This window comes from Eurosta solidaginis, chromosome 4 (assembly GCF_040869045.1).
Source record: "Eurosta solidaginis isolate ZX-2024a chromosome 4, ASM4086904v1, whole genome shotgun sequence".
NCBI lineage: Eukaryota > Metazoa > Arthropoda > Insecta > Diptera > Tephritidae > Eurosta > Eurosta solidaginis.
Window position 1 is genome coordinate 266,733,517 of NC_090322.1, and position 19,785 is coordinate 266,753,301.

Below are 19,785 nucleotides of genomic sequence, written 5' to 3' on the forward strand. Positions count from 1 at the left end.
GCCTGCTGTTTTTCCTGTGTTAAGGGAGCAATTTTTTGCTCTTGGTATGGTTTCTATGAAGTTGCTCATGTATTTCATCGTTCTTAACACAGCCAAACCTTTTATTCCCAACTCTCTTTGCGAACGAGTGTCATGTGTCCATACTCCGTCTGATTTTTAGTTTCCAATAGGCTTCATTTATACAGCTGTTAGAAAAGTTCAGCCATTCTTTTTTTGAGGTGTATTTTCCCGCAGCTCGAAGCCGTACAGGAACGTGGATAGGGCGACCTCCCTAAGCAGCTGCCTTTTGCCTTTTGTTTGTCCTCCGATATTTGCCACGATACCTGATTACATGCCTTCTCCATTCTAAAGAGTCGACTACCTTCATTGATGGATATTATGTGCGGATAAGTTTTCCAAGCTAACTTCTAGCTTTATGTACTCTTGCTGTACATTTGTGCATATCATGGCCTGATTGAGCTTTATGCGTGCTTCTTTTGTGTCACGGGTTGGAACGACTGTGGCATCGTACATTTCATGATTGAAAATTTCATCGTAATTGATGTTCCACAAATAACCAAAAATAACAACAGCATTTGTCTCAGTGCTGCTTAACATGTGTCTTTCATGGCCATAGGTCAGAATTTTGAAGTATTAGGTTTGCAACAACTATGCAAGCTTGTGATGACCTGTTATAGACAGAATGGTATTTGGAATTGCTGCTCTAAGGCGGCCAGCATATCTGCCCATACTGTTCGAGTTGAGTTGCTCTGGTTTGACAGCCATAGTAGCTGAAAGAACTTTTGAAGCTAATATTTTTTTTTAAGATTTCTGAGCTGATCATTTTCCTTCGTAAGTAACTTATAAAAAATACTATATTTTATATTATGTCATTTTCATATACAAATATTTAAGAGCTAAGCTGTAGTACTCGCTTTGCACAATGAAATATTTGGCTAATTACTCCGCAACTACAGTTTACGTACAACCTTTTGACGCCCTCACTTCTTCATATTGCATTTTAAAGAACTTATGACATCACCTCACCGCAAGACACTTAAACACATTCTCCTTGACCTAAACTGCGAACCCATCATGCCATAATAAAGGGTCGAGGTTATTGTCAAGTCAATGACTTGCAAGTATTCATAAAGTCAAAGCGATTTTGCACGACATCTTTCCAACAACTAAATCGAAACTAAGTACGTAACTGATGACTACCAATTGGATTGTAGACAATGTCAAGTCAAACGAAAGACAATTTACTAAGTCGCAAAGTTCTATTGTAGCCAGTAAGATTCAAAAAAAAAAAAAAAAACGCACGAGTGCGCACAAATCGACGAGCGTTTATATATGTAAGTGTGCGGTTATATGTATTTATGTATGTAAAATAGGCACCGAGCCACCGGGGCGTATACGTGACATGAACTAAAGGCAAGTTTGTTGTCGCACATCAAACGTGTGGAATCAGACGATTTGACGCGAGTAAAGGATCATTGAATACAAAGACGAACAGAAGAAGTAAGGAAGGCTAAGTTCGGGTGTAACCGAATATTACATACACAGCTGAGAGCTTTGGAGACAAAATAAGAGAAAATCACCATGTAGGAAAATGAACCTAGGGTAACCCTGGAATGTGTTTGTATGACATGGGTACCAAATGGAAGGTAATAAAGAGTATTTTAAAAGGGAGTGGGCCATAGTTCTATATGTGGACGCCTTTTCGAGAAATCGCCATAAAAGTGGACCAGCAGTGACTCTAGAATGTGTTTGTACGATATGGGTATCAAATGAAACGTATTAATAAGGGTTTTAAAAGGGAGTGAACCTTAGTTGTATATGTGAAGCCGTTTTCGAGATATCGGACCAGGGTGACGCAGAACATCATCTGTCGGGTACCGCTAATTTATTTATATATGTAAATCTGTGGGGTACCGCTAATTTATTTATATATGTAATACCACGAACAGTATGTCTGTCATGATTTCAAGGGCTTTTGATTTCGCCCTGCAGAACTTTTTCATTTTCTTCTACTTAATATGGTAGATGTCACACCCATTTTACAAAGTTTTTTCTTAAGTTATATTTTGCGTCAAAAAACCAATAAAATCACCACGTACCATCCCTTTTTTCGTATTTGGTGTAGAATTATGGCATTTTTTTTTTCATTTTTCGAAATTTTCGATATCGAAAAAGTGGACGTAGTCACAGTCGGATTCCGCCCATTTTTATTACCAAGATAAAATGTGTTCAGGTAAGTACGTGAACTAAGCTTAGTAAAGATATATCGATTCTTGGTCAAGTTATCATGTTAATGGCCGAGCGGAAGGACAGACGTTCGACTGTGTATAAAAACTGGGCGTGGCTACAACCGATTTCGCCCATTTTCACAGAAAACAGTTACCGTCATAGTATCTATGCCCCTACCAAATTTAACAAGGATTGGTAAATTTTTGTTCGACTTATGGCCTTAAAAGTATTCTAGATGAATTAACTGAAAAGGGTGGAGCCACGCCCATTTTGAAAATTTCTTTTATTTTTGTATTTTGTTGGACCATATTATTACTGGGCGGCCACAGTGGTGTGATGGTTGCGTGCTCCGCCTGTCACACCGTATGCCCTGGGTTCGCACCCCGGGCAAAGCAACATCAAAATTTTAGAAATAAGGTTGTTCAATTAGAAGAAAATTTTTCTAAGCGGGGTCGCCCCTCGGCAGTGTATGGGAAGCGCTCCGAGTGTATTTCTGCCATGAAAAGCTCTCAGTGAAAACTCATCTGCCTTGCAGAATCCGTTCGAAGGGGGCGTGTTTGTTATCCGATTTTGCTAATTTTTATTTAGCACACATATTGTAATAGGAGTAACGTTCCTGCCAAATCTCATCATGATATCTTCAACGACTACCAAATTGCAGCTTGCAAAACTTTTAAATTAAATAAAAAAAATAAATGTAAGGCGCGATAACCTCCGAAGAGATCTAAGGCCGAGCTTCTCTTCCAATTTGCGTCGTGTTCCTCTTGATTTTTCCCTACAAATTGGCCGGACGGGACCTACATGTTTTATGCCGACTCCGAACGCCATCTGCAAGGCAGATGAGTTTTCACTGAGAGCTTTTCATGGCAGAAATACAATCGGAGCGCTTGCCAGACACTGCCGAGGGGCGACCCCGCTTAGAAAAATTTTCTTCTAATTGAAAAATCTTATTTCTAAAATTTTGATGTTGCTTTGCCCGGGAGTTGAACCCAGGGCATACGGCGTGATAGGCGGAGCACGCTACCATCACACCACGGTGGCCGCCAAACTTTTAAATTACCTTCTTTTAAAAGTGGGCGGTGCCAGGCCCATTGTCCAAACTTTTACTAATTTTCCATTCTGCGTCATAAGTTCAACCCACCTACCATGTTTCATCGCCTTATCCGTCCTTGGTAATAAATTACCGCAGTTTTTCTGTTTTTCAAAATCGAAAAAGTTGGCGTGGTTATAGTCCGATTTCGTTAATTTTAAATAGCGATCTGAGAGGAGTGCCCAGGAACATTCATACTAAATTTCATCAAGATACCTCAAAATTTACTCAAGTTATCGTGTTTACGGACGAACGGACGGACATGGCTAAATGAATTTCCTTTTTCGCCCAGATCATTTTGATATATAGAAGTCTATATCTATCTCGATTAGTTTATGCCGGTACAGAGTACCGTTATGCGAACGAAATTAATATACTCTGTGAGCTCTGCTCAGCTGAGTATAAAAACTTGAAGCTTTGCTGCTAAAACGATTGACAGCATGATTTTTAATATACAAACGAGCGTTTATTGTATGTACGTATGTATGCACAAATATTACACAAAATTGGCGCAACGAACCACTCCAATAATGTTGAACTTTGATGTCGAGGTTCGAGGGTACTATGGCATCATTTGCTGCAGAATCAGCTTCAAAGAACAAAAGTGTAATTAACTGTTGAAGCGGTGGTCTCACCCATACAATCGTACAATGTTCGTGCCTTCTTATATTCATGGGAATTTACCAAAGAAATTACGTGAATGTAGTTTCGTAAAAAGAGTAGAAGATATGCGAAAATTTAGACATTCCAAGCACATGAGCTGCTTGAATATGGGGGCGTTTGCTTAATTTAATTTTCGTGGACTACATTTGCAATGGTGGATGTGTCTCATGTAGTTGTTGTTGTAGCACACAGATGTACATAACGTATGTATGCTTCTTGTACGCGATTGAAATGTATGTATGAAGGCATTTAATGATAGCTGTAGCTTTTATATGGGGAACAAGACAAAGCTAATTAGATGTGCTTAGCCAAGGTGTGTGGATCGCAATCGCAGCAGCTGTGATTACCCTAAATTTTCTAACCAAAGCAAATTGCACCCGTCAGTGAATTATTTGGTAGTTTGGGCACAAAGTCTAGACTTATTATATTTTCAATGTCATATTATGACAGCTGATGCCACTTTAGTAGTAAAAAACGGATTTTTCTTGTTAGGAAATAGTGCGGCAATTAACTTCAACTCGCAAATGCCAAATATGCTGAACAAATTAAGATAACTGCTTATATTTATATATAATTGTGTTTTGATATTATCTTTTATAGCTTTCAAATCTAATATCATGTCTATGGTGTGGAAATTAAGCAGCGAAGACGGTAGGTGACACGTACTATAATTCGAAAACATACTTAGCGACGGCTGGAATAAATTGGCATCTATGTGTGGCATTGAGAGCGCCTGTTTATCGAATATCCAACGACATTGAAAGAATTATAACTTCAACATATCGTAATCAATGCTATATTTATCGAAATATTTGTAAACATTCGTTTTTAATGACGTTCTTTTCTGATTGTTTTTCACCCCATAGACACGATAGTAGATTTGAAAAAGCAAGGAAAAGAGGGAGCACATGTTTCCAATTCATTGCTGTAAGTCGCGCTTACGTAGCCAGAGTACCTCCATTGATTATTTTTGTTCATATGAATAAGGCATTAATTTTCTTTATCCATAATTTACCCATATCCTTTTTGTTGTTTGTGTAATAAGCAGTCGTTTAGATCTGAGAGTACTTGAATATATCTCACGTCTTATTTGCCAATAACAATAAGTCTTCTTACTGAATTATTCCGAGGTGTAAAACAATATTCAGAGAGTGATCCGCATAAGGAGAGGAAATGAAAACAGTGGTGAAACATACAGAATAGGTACCGAACCCGAGTTTACAATCGAAGATTGTGGATCACTATGAACTGGCAGATTGGACCATGCCAGTGTGGCCTCAGGCGCAGTAAAACTACTATCGCGCACAGTTTTATACAATGCCAAGTCTTGGAAAAAATCGTTAAGAATTATTGTCAAACATCAACTTTTCCTTGATCTTTGACAGCTTAAAATTAACTGCCTATAAGCCAATATGTCTGAATCTCGTTTTTTTCGAAAAAAAAAACTATACGGCTGTGCAAATCTGCACATACAGGATTGTGTAAATCCATTGATTTAAGTGCCCAAGGACGTAACTTAAATCCATATGCCTATGACATTAACATCATCGGACTGAATAAATGCGCCGTAAGCTCTGCTTAGTCCAACCTGTAGACACAACTGCAAACGGTGTGTTCGATGGTGAACGCTTACAAAGCAAAGCACTGCGTAAACAAAAATATGCTGGATGTTGATATACATAGTTTTAAAAAGATTTAGGACTTCTTTAGTGTGGAACTGGCAAAAATTAAAAGAAGCACGACGAATATTGGAAAATAAATCCCTTCAAAGTCTCTCGGGAGTGGGATGTGAAGCAGCACTCCTGCGCTGACCTGTTGGCAAACAGACTCGACCAAAGCCATGTTTTGTTATTATACATCTCTTTCCAAGTTGCCTTCTGCAACCAAATTTAACACAAACAATGTCAGAAAAGTGATTCAGCAATGAACCATTCTTGCAAAAAACTCCCCTTGGGACTAAGTAGGTAGTTGGGAATCAAGCTGTACAAGTTGCTTATCCTGTAGCACAAAATCAGATGCGATGGCTCTGAAATTGTTTGAGAAGAATTTTTTTAAAAAAGATTTACCAACTCCTAAGCATTGGCGATAGCCAAATTTGTGGAAAGTTTAATTATGAGATCTACGGGGTTTCTGCTATATATTATGTTGCCAGTCCTTCGAATAATAACATATTGAACACGCTGACTAGCCGATATTCCGTAAAAGTGACAAGATGCTCGCTTCTTGAAATTACTCTTATCTGTGCCCGATGACGGAATCAGTAAGCATCGACAAAACAAAACAAATGACCAAACGCAGACTGAGAAATGTAGTATTAAATACCTCAATATGTACGTTTATATGTAACGCATTTCATATATGTATATTAACTTGGGTCGATTTGTATGGACGAAAGTTAACCTATATCGCGCCATCGATTTTTCGATAGGATTTGGGCTCAGGAAAGAAAAGTTCTACTACGCATACCCAAAAAAATAATTTTCGAGCCCAAAAAAGGCAATTTTTCGACCAAAACGAAAAAATATTTTTTTTTTTTTCAAAAAACTGTTATCGCCAACGTTTTTACAACTGTTTTTTGAAAAAAAAAAACAATTTTTTGGGTTTTGGGGAGTGTTTTGGTCGAAAAATGTACCCTTTCGCCATTTTTTTTTTTTGCAGGCTCGAAAATTATTTTTTTGGGTATGCGTAGTGGAACTTTTTTTCTGAGCCCAAATCTTATCGAAAAATCGATGGCGCGATATAGGTTAATAAATCCACCAGTCTAATGTATATACATAACTACAGTCAAACTTTAACACTAACACAAACACAATTCTTATTACAATAAAGCACACATGCAATTTTCAAAGAGTTTTCAAAAACTTCAAACAACACACTTAACAAGTTAAACGAATGCCAAACCAAAACTTTTTTATTGTTATAGCGTTTAGTTTGCAAAAGTAATATATACTACTAACTGCCACGAGTACTTCACTGCTACAATAACAACAAATACTTCACTAAATTTCTCAGTTTCTAGTGGTCGTCATCTGTATGAGAATATAAACTTGAAAAGTTTTAATGGCAACAACCACTTGCTTAACGACTTCTTAACGGTACACGTACAATACCATATGACATAGCATAAACACACACATACATTCAGAAATGTTAGTATTTGTATAGCTTGCATATGATATGAGGTCATAATAAGATGCATTTTAGCACCAGAAACATAATCATTTTAATGTTTTGAGTTTACTCAGCGGAAATGTCATTACAAAATAGTATTTTGTTTCAGTGTAATAAAGCAAAGTGATTTTGGCAAACTTGTAATCATAAATTTTATAGCTGCTTTGCACCAAATTTCAGGCATTGCTAAAGATAAAATAACAATAACGGAATGGTCTCAGCACACTTAAGGTAGATGGAAATAACGTAGAATTAAGTTTCAAGCAGTTCATTCTATTTCTCTTTGGCTACAAAAAAAATTAAATTTTTTTATTGAGCCATGTCCTTCCGTCTGTCCGTTAACACGATAACTTGAGTAAATATTGAGATTTCTTCAGCAAATTTGGTTGACGATCTTATATGGACACAGAATAGATTGGTATAGAAAATGAGCGATATCGGATGATAACCACGCCCACTTTTTATATATAAAACATTTTGGAAAACACAAAAAACCTGATTATTTAGTAAATAGTACACCTAGAATGTTGAAATTTGACGTGTGGACTGATATTGAGACTCTTGATAAAAATTCAAAAAAAAAAAAAATGGGCGTGGCACCGCCCGCTTGTGACAAAATCAATTCTACAAATATTATTAATCATAAATTAAAAATCGTAAAACCTATCGTAAAAAAATTTGGCAGAAAAGTTGCCCTTATTATAAGGAATGCTTTGAAGAAAAATTAACGAAATCGGTTAAGGACCACGCCCACTTTTATATAAAATATTTTTAAAGGGTCGTGGACGAATAAAATAAGCTTTATCTTTGCAAAAAAGGGCTTTATATCAATGGTATTTCATTTCTCAAGTGAATTTATAACAACAAATAGGAAGAACTTCAAATTTTAAAAAATGGCACCGCCCCTTTTATGACTAAGCAATTTTCTAATTTTAGGCAGCCATAACTCGAAGAAAAATTAACGGGTCGTAATGAAATTGTGTAGACATATTTTTCTTATAGCAGAAAACAGTTATAGTAAAAATGGACGGGATCGGTTAAAGACCACGGCAGGTTAGGTTAGGTTAAACTGGCTGGTCCATGAGGACCTCACATAGACTGAATGAGTCCGTAGTGTTACCAGAAGTTTGTTTTAACGACCAAACTGAAAAACCATATCAAAAACCAGGACCTATGTTATAAAATAACTCCATCCTCTTGGCAAATACTAGAAGCTTCCTAGGACTTAAGCCACTTGCTGCTTCTAGATCTGACAGCTGTATCACTCGTTATAGCTGGAGACTTTGCCTGGTAAGTGCAGGGCACGAGCACAGAACGTGCTCGATCGTTTCCTCCTCCAACCCGCACTTCCTAGATCTGCTGTCACTGACCAAACCTAATTTAAAGCCATGTGACGCCAGAAGGCAGTGTCCAGTCAGAATACCCGTCATGAGTCTACAGTCCTCTCTTTTTAATGATAGAAGCAACTTTGTTAGTCTAAGGTTGTAAGACCTACAGAATATCTTCGACATTTTATAGCCCCGCGCTTGAACCCACGCCTTTCCCGCTTGGTCGATCATGTGCACCTCTCGCCTTCGCTTAATCTCTCCCATTCTAATTGGGATGTCTACGGAGCAAGCTTCAATGGATGCGCCCTTTTTAGCTAGTTCTTCCGCTTTTTCATTCCCATCTATTCCCATATGCCCTGGGACCCAATATAGTTGTATGCTTCTCCCTGTCCCGACACTCTCCAGAGACTGCTTAAACTCTAACACGCATTTAGATGCTGTGCTATGTGAGATTATTGCCTTAATTGCTGCTTGACTGGCAATATAAAAGTTATCAGAGTTGCAGCTTAAGCTGTTCTCTTCCAGGGTTTCTACTGCTTTGGATACGGCTAAAATTTCCGCTTGGAAAACGCTACAGTAATCCGGCAGCCTGTAGGATCTGCTTATTTCCGAATCAGCACAGTATACCGCAGACCTTACTCCTTCCACTACTTTGGAACCATCTGTGTACACATGTATCGCCTCGTCCGCCATTTGCGCACCCTTGCTCCAACCGTCCACCTCTATTGTGGCCTTAAGATCTCCCTCGAAGCGCAGATAGGGAATCAGGTGGTCTGTTCGTCTTGTGATTGATGACGCTATACTACTATGGCCATATGGTCGGCGTTCAATCTGCCCCGAGGCATCGAGCCTGGTTGCAGTTGTTAATACTATGTTCTTTGCTACCAGGTCTACAGGTGCAATGTGCAGAATGGCATACAGTGCAGCCGTCGGGGTTGTTTTCAGGGCTCCCATAATGCTAAGCATCGATAGTTTGCAAACCCCCCCCCCCCCTAATTTTTTGAGCTATGTTGTTTTTTGTGTGGCTTTCCATCAAACAAGAACTCGTTGTACCTCTTTGTAAACAAGACCATATTCGTCTTCTCCGCATTGACTTTCAACCCGACATTAGATGCCCAGGTATGAATACCCGAAGCGCCCAATCCACCCAAGCACTTTCCACTTATGAAAATTGCAACGTCATCTCTGTAAGCCGTAAGTTTTACAGGTCCCTCATCGAATCGCCTGAGCAGTTGGTTGATGACCAGCGTCCACAGCAGAGGTGATAGCACCCCTCCCTGCGGCGTGCCCCTCTCCACTGATTTTGTGGCCTCGTACAATCCCCATTGTGATGTAATTTTCCTGCAATTTAACATGCAGCCTATCCATCTGATTAAGGCGGGATGTACTTTAATGTAATTAAGACCATCCATAATCGCCCATTTAGAAACATTATTGAAAGCCCCGGCAATGACCAAGAAGACTCCTAGAGCATACTCCTTATATTCCAGGGATTTCTCTATGCTAATTACCACCCCATGCAATGCGGTGTCTACCGACTTGCCTTTGGTGTACGCATGCTGTGCTGTTGAGAGCAACTTTTCATCCACGTTTGACTTTATGTACACATATATCAGCCTCTCAAAGGTTTTGAGCAGAAATGATGTTAAGCTAGTGGGTCTGTAGTCTTTGGGATAAACCGATCTTCCCTGCCTTTGGTAGGAAAGCTACACGAGCAGTTCTCCAAGAGTGCGGTACATGATTCAGCCTTATGCACCCATCGAATATCATTTTAAGCCATTCCACGACCGCCATACTTGAAACTTGTAGCATGGCGGTGAATATACCGTCTGGGCCCGGCGATTTAAACTTAGAAAACGTTTTCACTTCCCATCCGATCTTGGTATCGGTCACCAAGCCCGGCACTACCCGCTCCGTGATCGAAGTGTGAAAGACCACTGCAACTTAGACATAAAACAAGTTTAAAAGGGTCGTAGACTAGAATAATAAGCTATAACTTTGCAAAAAATAGTTTTAAATTAATGACATTTCACTTATAGTTTTATTGTAAGAGGAAATGGGGAGACAGTTTACTTGATTGAAGCTCACGCTGAGTATATAATGTTCGGCTACACCCGAACTTAGACACCTTTACTTGTTGTTTTTACAAATGTAAATGAATTGAATAAACTGATTGAATTTTAAAAGGTAATACCAGTTTCACACAGAGGGTTAATAAAATAATTAGTCAAGTTTTCTACATTGAAGCCCTTATTGAACTCAATCTATCAAACAAAATACAAATTCTTAATTATCTCATTATTGGCATTTGCAGCAAAAGACAAAATGGCCTTTCAAAAATAGGCACATAATTGGATAACTGCCACATTTATGAAAAGTTTCGCACGCATCTTATACTAATTGCCTTAATAGTAAAGCAGGAAACGGCTACTAATCATTTTAACATATTTTGGGAATGTGTAATACTGTTTTCACACAGAAACTTAATGATCTCATTTCACCTGCTAATGAAATCGTAAATTTTTTGCTTTCACACAGAAGTAACTGCTCGATTAGTATGAAGGGTGAGACAGACAATCATTGCGGAACGATACAAGGTGGGAGCATGGTGACATACCTACAAACAAACAAAATTCCATTTACTTGTAAATTCGATGGACAAATGTCAAAATCGTACTCCGCCGGTAGTTGATGTATCAAATCAAATAAAAAAGGTTATAATCAGCTGTTCGATGCGGCCACCTTATATCGTTCCGCCATGCAGACAATGACATTTGCTTTGACAAATGACATTTTTAAGCACTGAACACACCAAAAACTAAGAAGCGGAAACGGAAGCGGAACGCTGCCAACAGAGTTGCATTGTGTTTTTAACTTCATTAGGCATTCGATTAGCTACTAATGAAATAATAATAGATTCGAATTTTGTAGGGAAGATTGATCTCAATAAGCGTCTTAATGTAGAAAATTGCCTTTATTATTCAATAAGCCGTCTGCGTGAAATTAGTATAATATTTTTATGGGGCTGCTGGCAGACGTTCGCTTAATGAAGCAAGTAGCCCTGTGTGAAAAATAAAACTTAATTATTTCATTAAACAAAATTGTGATTCGATTGAGTTTCTGTGTGAAATGCTATAAGCTGCTTAGAGTGTGTTACTCCCCTAAAAAATATATATGTATACTTCACCGTATGAGACATATCCTATATATAGAAGGGCTTTCTTTTCTAAATAAATACATGTTTATTTTGTTTCTGGTATTTGAGTAAGATACACACACACATACACGTTGGCAGATATTGGTAATTAGCAATAACAGAAGACAGCATATTTAAGGTAATGAAGTCGCGCATAGAAATTCCCCATACTTTCACTCGGAGACATGTTTGTTCATAGTGTGTGCCCTTAGTGAATTCACCCTACAAGATTACTTTCCTCTAGCTCTCAACGACCCTCTTGTTCTCTCGGTGAATTAAAGTAGGAGAGAAAGATCCAGCTTCTTAACCTCTGCCGAACGTCATTCGTCTTACTTGAAATCCTGGACACCGGTAGATAAAGTTATAAATCTACTACTCTTCCTCGTCATAATGACAGATTTTGCAGAATGAGCTTGTTGGTATGCGCTACTAACAGAGTTTGCAGTATTGCAATGATCTGTGATGACACATGTTAGAATTCTCACTACATTTTTTTTTAGCTTGAGAAGGAAGCGAGTTTCTTTCCTATTCAAACATGGACATTGATGGGGGAGGAGGTCAGCAGGCAAAAAGCGGCGTCAAACAAATTCCGGGATTCGATAAACAGTAAGCCGATGTAAACTTACAATGAATGGTGAGCCGATGTGGATCGATGAGTCGATAATCAAATAACTGGTATATCTCTAACCGTTTTGGGGATGTCCAAAAGGACTGAGATTAGTTCAAAACAAAAGGTGAATAACAGATGGATAGGGTAGTCGCTATCATAGCTAATCTTAAATAAAGGAAAAGCGACGAAACAATGAAAAATTAACAATGGATTAGTGAATGTTAAACCGATGCTAATTGATCGGTGAGTCGCAATAAGCAGTGGATCATTCAGTAATCAACAGGTCGCTGTAAAAAGGACAGAAGTCAAATAACCAATGGATTAGTGAAAAGTGTATTTAATAACTGGTAGATAGGATTTCAAATAACATGTGGACTTGTACGAAATCAGCAGTTGAAGCTGCGTTGTTTTGGTCGCCTGTCCCCGTATTTACGGTGTCAGCAGGTGCAATATAGTTTTGCAGAAAAGTAAGATACGATAAGAGTCCATGTCGCCTTATTAAACTGGACAGCCCCAATTGTGTCAGCTGTATGGAGGACGACGGGGTAGGATAATCAAGCTAGCTATCCAGCCGTTTTGGGGACGAGGAGTAAGTATCTCGGTCTGGGCGTGTAAGACTGTCCGGAAGAAAATACCAAGATCGATTTTTGGCTTATTCATATTATTATTATTATTATTATACTTATTTGCGGCGGCCGCCGTGGTGTGAAGTCACCATGCTCCGCCTACCACACCAAAGATCCTGGCTTCACCCTCCGGTCAAAGCAACATCAAAATTACAGAAACCGATATTTTTACATCAGAAGAACATTTTTCTATGCGGTGTCGCCCCACGTCAGTTATTGGCAAGCACTCCGAGTGTATTTCTGCCATGAAAAGCTTCTCAGTGAAAACTCATCTGCCTTGCAGATGCCGTTCGAAGTCGACATAAAACAAGTAGGTCCCGTCCGGCTGGTATGTAGGAAAAATCGAAAGGGGTACGACGCAAAATTGGAAGAGAAGCCAGCGCAAAGGGTTGCCAGCGCAATATATAGCCTCTCCAACCTTATTGCCAACCTCATCTATCCGTAGCGAATCCTGTTCAATTAACGGCCGAGGCTCTGGCGGCCCCAAACTGTTAATGGAACTAGGTGGTGTGTAGGGTGGGATGGTCCAGAAGGTTTAATGTGGTCATATAAATTGTTCCCGAGATGGTCGGGCTAGTACCTTAATGATGCTTTGTTACCGGAACGTGCCGGATCTATATCCGGCAAACGACCATCAACATTGATAACGCTTCCCAAAGCCTTCGGGGAGTGTCTTTATAGTTAATACAACAGCAACAACGACAGAAGCTCGGCTTATAATCTCTTCGGAGGTTATCGCGCCTTAATTTTTTTTTACGAGTTGTGTTCAAAAAGAATCGCGAATTTTGAATTTTCGCGGGTTACGTATATTCGAATTTCGATTTTTTTGTGCCGTTATGTTGGTACTCATGTCTCTCACTTTTGCGGACAAGCTCGGCCATTTTGAATGTTCACTTAATTGTTGACAGCTGCTTTGGTTGCACATTTTTTGGCTCGTCTACGGTTTTTACCTATTAAAAAACAAAAATGGATCAAAGAACCTGTATAATATTTTGTGCGAAAAACGAAATTAAGTGCGCCGTTGCATTCCGAATGTTGACTGTGGCATACGCAGAAGCTCCTTGGACCGAAGCAACGTTTATCGATAGTACAAAATGCTCTCAGAAGGCAGAGAGAATGTGAACGAAGAAGATCGTGCTGGACGCCCGAGCACTTCAACAACAGACGAAAAAATTGATGAAGTGAAGAAAATGGTATTGGCCATACGTCGAATCACCGTTAGAGAAGTTGTTGAGGACCTAGACATATCGATTGGCTCCCGCCATTCGATTTTTATCAATGATTTGGGCATGAGTGGGGTCCCCGCGAAATTCGCATCAAAATTGCTCAATTTTGACGCGCCTTTTTGGCTAAAAGCAACACACTAATGATGCTGCAGCCACCGTATTCCCTAGATCTTGCCCCCTGTGGCTTTTTCTTGTTCCCTAAACTAAGGGCCATGAAAGGACGACGCTATGCTACTATGGACGAAATAAGGACGGCATCGAAGGAGGAATTGTACAGGATAAAAAATGTTTTTTTGAAGTGCTTCGCAGATTGGAAAAACCGTTGGCGCATGTGCATAATATCTCATGGAGATTACTTTGAAGGGGGCCAAATAGATATTCATGAACAAATAAATAATTTTTGAAAAAAAAAAAAACACGAAATTCGCGATACTTTTTGAACTTACCTCGTATACTTATTCGCATGTCGATTTGATAACGATTTCAATCTTATATGAAAAACGGTTGCAAGTAATTATTCATGCAACATTTTATCTATTTCTTTAATTGCAAAATATTTTACATCTAACTACTATCTTAACTAGCTCACACTTCAGCTTATATATCTATATGTACATATCTTTATTTTACAGACTTGCTCATCGAAATGTTGGGTGTGTTGGCCAGCTACAGCATCACAGTAAAAGAGCTCAAACTACTCTTTGGCACCATGAAAGCGGTGAATGGTAAATGGCCACGTCACTCTGCTAAGCTGCTAAATGTATTGCGACAAATGCCGCATCGCAATGGACCGGATGTGTTTTTTAGTTTTCCGGGACGTAAAGGATCGGTGAGTTAAACATAAATTTACATATTACTTGATTGCTCCTATACCAGAAATACCAGCTCAAGCTGCAGGCATAGTAATGCGCGAAAGGGGTGTTTGAGTGCGATAAAATAAAAAAAAAAGTCAGCCATTGATTGCACGTTACAAAATGGTTTTCACATTTATTTATGGTTGGTCGCTCGTTTAACGTACCAACTCCTATAAGCGCACGTAACTTTATTCGCCAATGCGCTCGCTACAGCTTAATCTATTATTTACTGAAAAAATAATTTACAAGAATGTTAACATTTTATTTATACGTTACTCCAACGGCATATCTGTAGTTTGCTTTGCACAATTTCAAGGTTTCTGTTTACCTTTTATTCTATCTTCCGTGCTACGTTTGCTATTGTGGCGCAATTTAACGTCATGCCACGTAATGCCATGCTGCATTATTAATGTTAATGTGTGCTAGTATCAAATAGCGATTTCGTATGTGTGTACATAAAAACTGCATACAGAGAATACATCATCATGGGCGTATGTGAAAGGAGAAAAGAGGGTTCATTGCTGTATCCTTTGAAGCCTTGCCTCTTTTAGACCGTTTATTTATAGAAATATATTAAAAGTGGGGGCTGTTTCCCAGTTGTAATCTTAATATGTATAAATTTCATGTTACGTTGTTTGTCCTCGATGGACTCCTAAGCTACTCAACCGATTTTAATCAAATTCGCACATCGTCTGCAGTTTGATCCAGCTTGAAAACAGGATAGCGTTCCTGTGAAATTTCTTTCAGGGAAGTTGACCAGGAACCGATCTCTTTGAACAAATTATATACACGGCTCGACTTGCCTGAAATTTGGTATATAAGTAGCCCTTTGCCCAGATTAGTATTAACGATCCTTTTTCCCGGGAAGAGGACAAGGACCGATCTTATCGAACCAGTTCTGTTCTTGCTTCGATTTACCTGAAATCGGGCATATAGGTAGCCTTCTGCCTAGATTAGTACTTAAGACACTTTTTTTAAGAAACGGAGCAGGAACCCACTGGTACTTGGACTGGGATTGGGACTGGGACTGTGATTGGGACTGGGACTGGGACTGGGACTGGAACTGGAACTGGGACTGGGACTGGGACTGGGACTGGGACTGGGACTGGGACTGGGACTGGGACTGGGACTGGGACTGGGACTGGGACTGGGACTTTGACTGGGACTGGGACTGGGACTGGGACTGGGACTGGGACTGGGACTGGGACTGGGACTGGGACTGGGACTGGGACTGGGACTGGGACTGGGACTGGGGCTGGGACTGGGACTGGGACTGGGACTGGGACTGGGACTTGGGGTGCGACTGGTACCTGGAAAAAGGGATGGAGAAGAACTAGAGAGAAGAGAAAAAAAGGAAGGAGAAAGATATAGAGTTAGGTGAATATAGATAGATATGGATAGTTGGAGCTGAAAGAAGGTGAGGGAAAAGAAGGAGACGGAAAAGAGAACCAGAAAAACAAAAGGGCAGAGGGAATAAAATGATAAGGAGAAGAGGACGAGAAGGGAACGAAGAGCAAGAGGTAAAAACTGCTTGCAGGTTATGAGGATTGAGCAATGCTAGGAAAGAGCAACGTCTGCTGGGTCTGCTAGTGAGAAAAAAAATGTTGAGCTCTATAGTGGTTGTAACAGCCAAACTTCAGTAAAAAAAGTGTTCTTCACTAGCTTTGAGTGTGTTGCTGATCTATGGAAGTTACTCATGCTATAGTGAGCACTTCGTAACCCGTCTTTGAAGGTTCCAGTAAAGGCGAATCCAGAAGATAGACCTGCAGACAAGACAAATTTTGAACAAAACAAAACACAGGGAGGGGAACAGTCAACACCACAGTCCCTAGAACAATCTAGGCTACGATTTATATTTTTGTCTAAATAATTTCCTCTCGACTTGAGTCAAAATCCAGCTACGTCCCTACGTGACATGACCGGCGATTGCGGAAAAAAAGTGCTTTTCATTGCAATAAACGAACTTCGCAGTGACTCAGTCGTTACTACATGGCGCTCTCACAATTTCCTGTATCATTTCTCTATCTGCAACAAAAATTAGCCATCGAAAATAACTCGCTGCATTTGTATATCTATTAACGCATTTACTACTTTCACATTCTTTTTTTTTTATTACATCATCATGTGGCTAAATGTTTTTATTATTTTCTTTTTTTTATTTCATTTTTTTTTCGCCACTTTATGTGTGCGAAAGATTCAAGCGAAAATCGAGTAGCAAATGTGCAGTGAGATGTACATATCTGTGTGTATGTGTGTTTTTCGTGTTTCTTTGTGTGTATATACATATTTATGTGGATGTGTGTTTGACGTTTTTATGGATTAGTCAGTTGATCGCTGTATAAGTGAATTTTTCCTTCAGTCAATAAAAGTGAACATAAAACGTGTGCAACGATCTGTAAAGGCGTTGTTTAAGCTTAATTGCTTGCATAACAATAGGCGCAACGTTGAAAGAAATGAAATAGAAGTTTTCTGTACTAAAATTTCAGTATCTCCTTTCCATCTATTTTCGCCTAAGCGTTGTAGAAAATATCCGCTCATTTTATAAAAAGTCTTTACGTGACTGCCTACTAGATTTTTCCATATCCTTAGGTTTTATCGTCCCAACTATTCTTTGAAAGTTTTGTTGTGTAAACATTTTTGCTCACGATATGTGGGCATACAGATATCTTCATGCGAACCTTTGAACTTTGTGAACATTGTATGAACTAGAGGTTTACGCCGATCACTTTATCGGCGGTGGCGGCGTAGGCTCTAATATAGTCTTACTTTAAAAAGCTTGATATTTCTATTTAAAAAATAGTATTTAGGAAAGGATTCGCTTGTATGTATTTAATGAAATCAACGTGTTGGCCATTTCGGAAAAAAATAAAAATAAATGTAAGGCGCGATAACCTCCGAAGAGATCTAAGGCCGAGCTTCTCTTCCAATTTGCGTCGTGCTCCTCTTGATTTTCCCTACAAATAGGCCGGACGGGACCTACATGATTTATGCCGACTCCGAACGGCGTCTGCAAGGCAGATGAGTTTTCACTGAGAGCTTTTCATGGCAGAAATACACCCGAAGCGCTGGCCAGACACTGCCGAGGGGCGACCCCGCTTAGAAAAATTTTCTTCTAATTGAAAAACCTTATTTCTAAAATTTTGATGTTGCTTTGCCCGGGGTTTGAACCCAGGGCATACGGTGTGGTAGGCGGAGCACGCTACCATCACACCACGTGGAGGGATTGCCACTCCTTCACTTACTCCAGAGAGGCTTCGAACCTAACCCCGGTCTTTCGAATTGGGTCTTTCGAATTGGTAGTGCTGCGTCTGCTGAAAAGAAATAGAGATACATAAAATAGCCACACTTTTATTTGCATATCTCGTGCAAAGCGTAGTTTCGCCTAGGTTTAACTCCTTATAATCATCACGAACACTATTTCTTAAAATCATTTGTGTCTCCTTTGCGGTAACGCACAAAGGCGACTTACGGTTGCTATTAATGGTCTATTAATACTCATGACTCTCGTAGCACAGGGCGCCTCCAGTTTTTCGGCTGTTTTTAAGAGCTACAATTCCCGATGTGCGAACAATAGCAATCCCGACCACCAGTCGCTACCACGCCTCCTGACCCTCACATCATATGCCAGTTATAGGACTGCGACTTCGAACTCATACCTTCGTCGACGTCACTTTCCTAGAAGCTCTAGGTGTAGCACCGAAGGCTTTCAAGTGGATGCTTTTGTCGCGCTACACCAGAGAAACACCTTGAAACATTAGGGAGTGACTATTCGGATAAGGACGCCGCCTTCGAATTCATAAGCAATCTAAGTGGAAGTCATTGCGTAATCGGTGAAAATCGTAAAATACTCGGCGCATCTACATAATTAAAATTTTACAAGACTCTGGATAAAATTTTTAAAATGTAGACAAAAGTTTGCAAATGTTTGTGTTCACATCATTTATTTCTATAGTCTTCGTTAAATCAAAACGATATTTTAGAATGAAAGTCGACCGATTTTAAGTTGAAAGATGTTTAGTGCTGTTTTCCGGCCTTATGATATAAGAGTTCATTATGGCAGACCGCGTAGCTTCAGTTTTCAGACTAGTTCGACGGTCTACTACGTTAGGGTAATAGCACACACAGTCATTAGTTCGATTGTCTTGGGAAAGCTTTTTGCTTCACCACTATGAGTGTTCTTGCGAAGGACAAAGCCTGATTTGGTAAATATATGTGCCTACGTATTCACATTTGTAAAGGGAGCGGTAACATGTAGGTGATATTTAAACTTGGTTGATAGGCTATAATCAATGTGATTCACGGGACTAGTTTTGGATAGGGCCGCCAACTTTATGTCAAACCGGGAGACTTGGGTGTTGAAGGATGAAGTGAGAAAATTAAAATTAACATCTCAGACGCTATTTTATAGTTTCGCAAATAAACAATAGATTTTTGAATGTAAGCCCAAATGATTTTTCAAAACCTTCTCATTCGTTCATATATCCTCAACTTAAGTATGAGGTAAGAATCAGTTCAAAGGAGTGTTTATGCCCTTAGAACCTACTAAAGGATTTTGCATCACTGATTTGGCTTATTCTTTCAGCCAATCGCAATATAATTTTTTTTTTTTTTTTAATTTTTGCCTTTTCACAACTTGAGGGCAATTTGAAAACAATTTGAAACGCCTTGGGTCATTTGATTTGAACTCATTGTTCATTATTAATTTTTTGAAAAAAAAAAAAAAATATGCAAAGTGAGCATATACTCTACTATATATTTGTGAAAGTATGTCTGTATGTATGATTGAACTTGC

General features: G+C 39.3%; 1 protein-coding gene across 22 annotated transcripts in view; it reads left to right on the top strand.

Annotated features, from left to right (window-relative positions):
* rg (rugose) overlaps nt 1–19,785 on the top strand; it is a 796,531-nt gene that overhangs the window by 654,510 nt on the left and 122,236 nt on the right. For all 22 annotated transcript variants that reach the window (XM_067785960.1, XM_067785957.1, XM_067785956.1 and 19 more), the window contains one exon: nt 14,772–14,968. In XM_067785960.1, the coding sequence (XP_067642061.1) occupies nt 14,772–14,968 (197 nt within the window). The remainder of the gene's footprint in view (nt 1–14,771; nt 14,969–19,785) is intronic.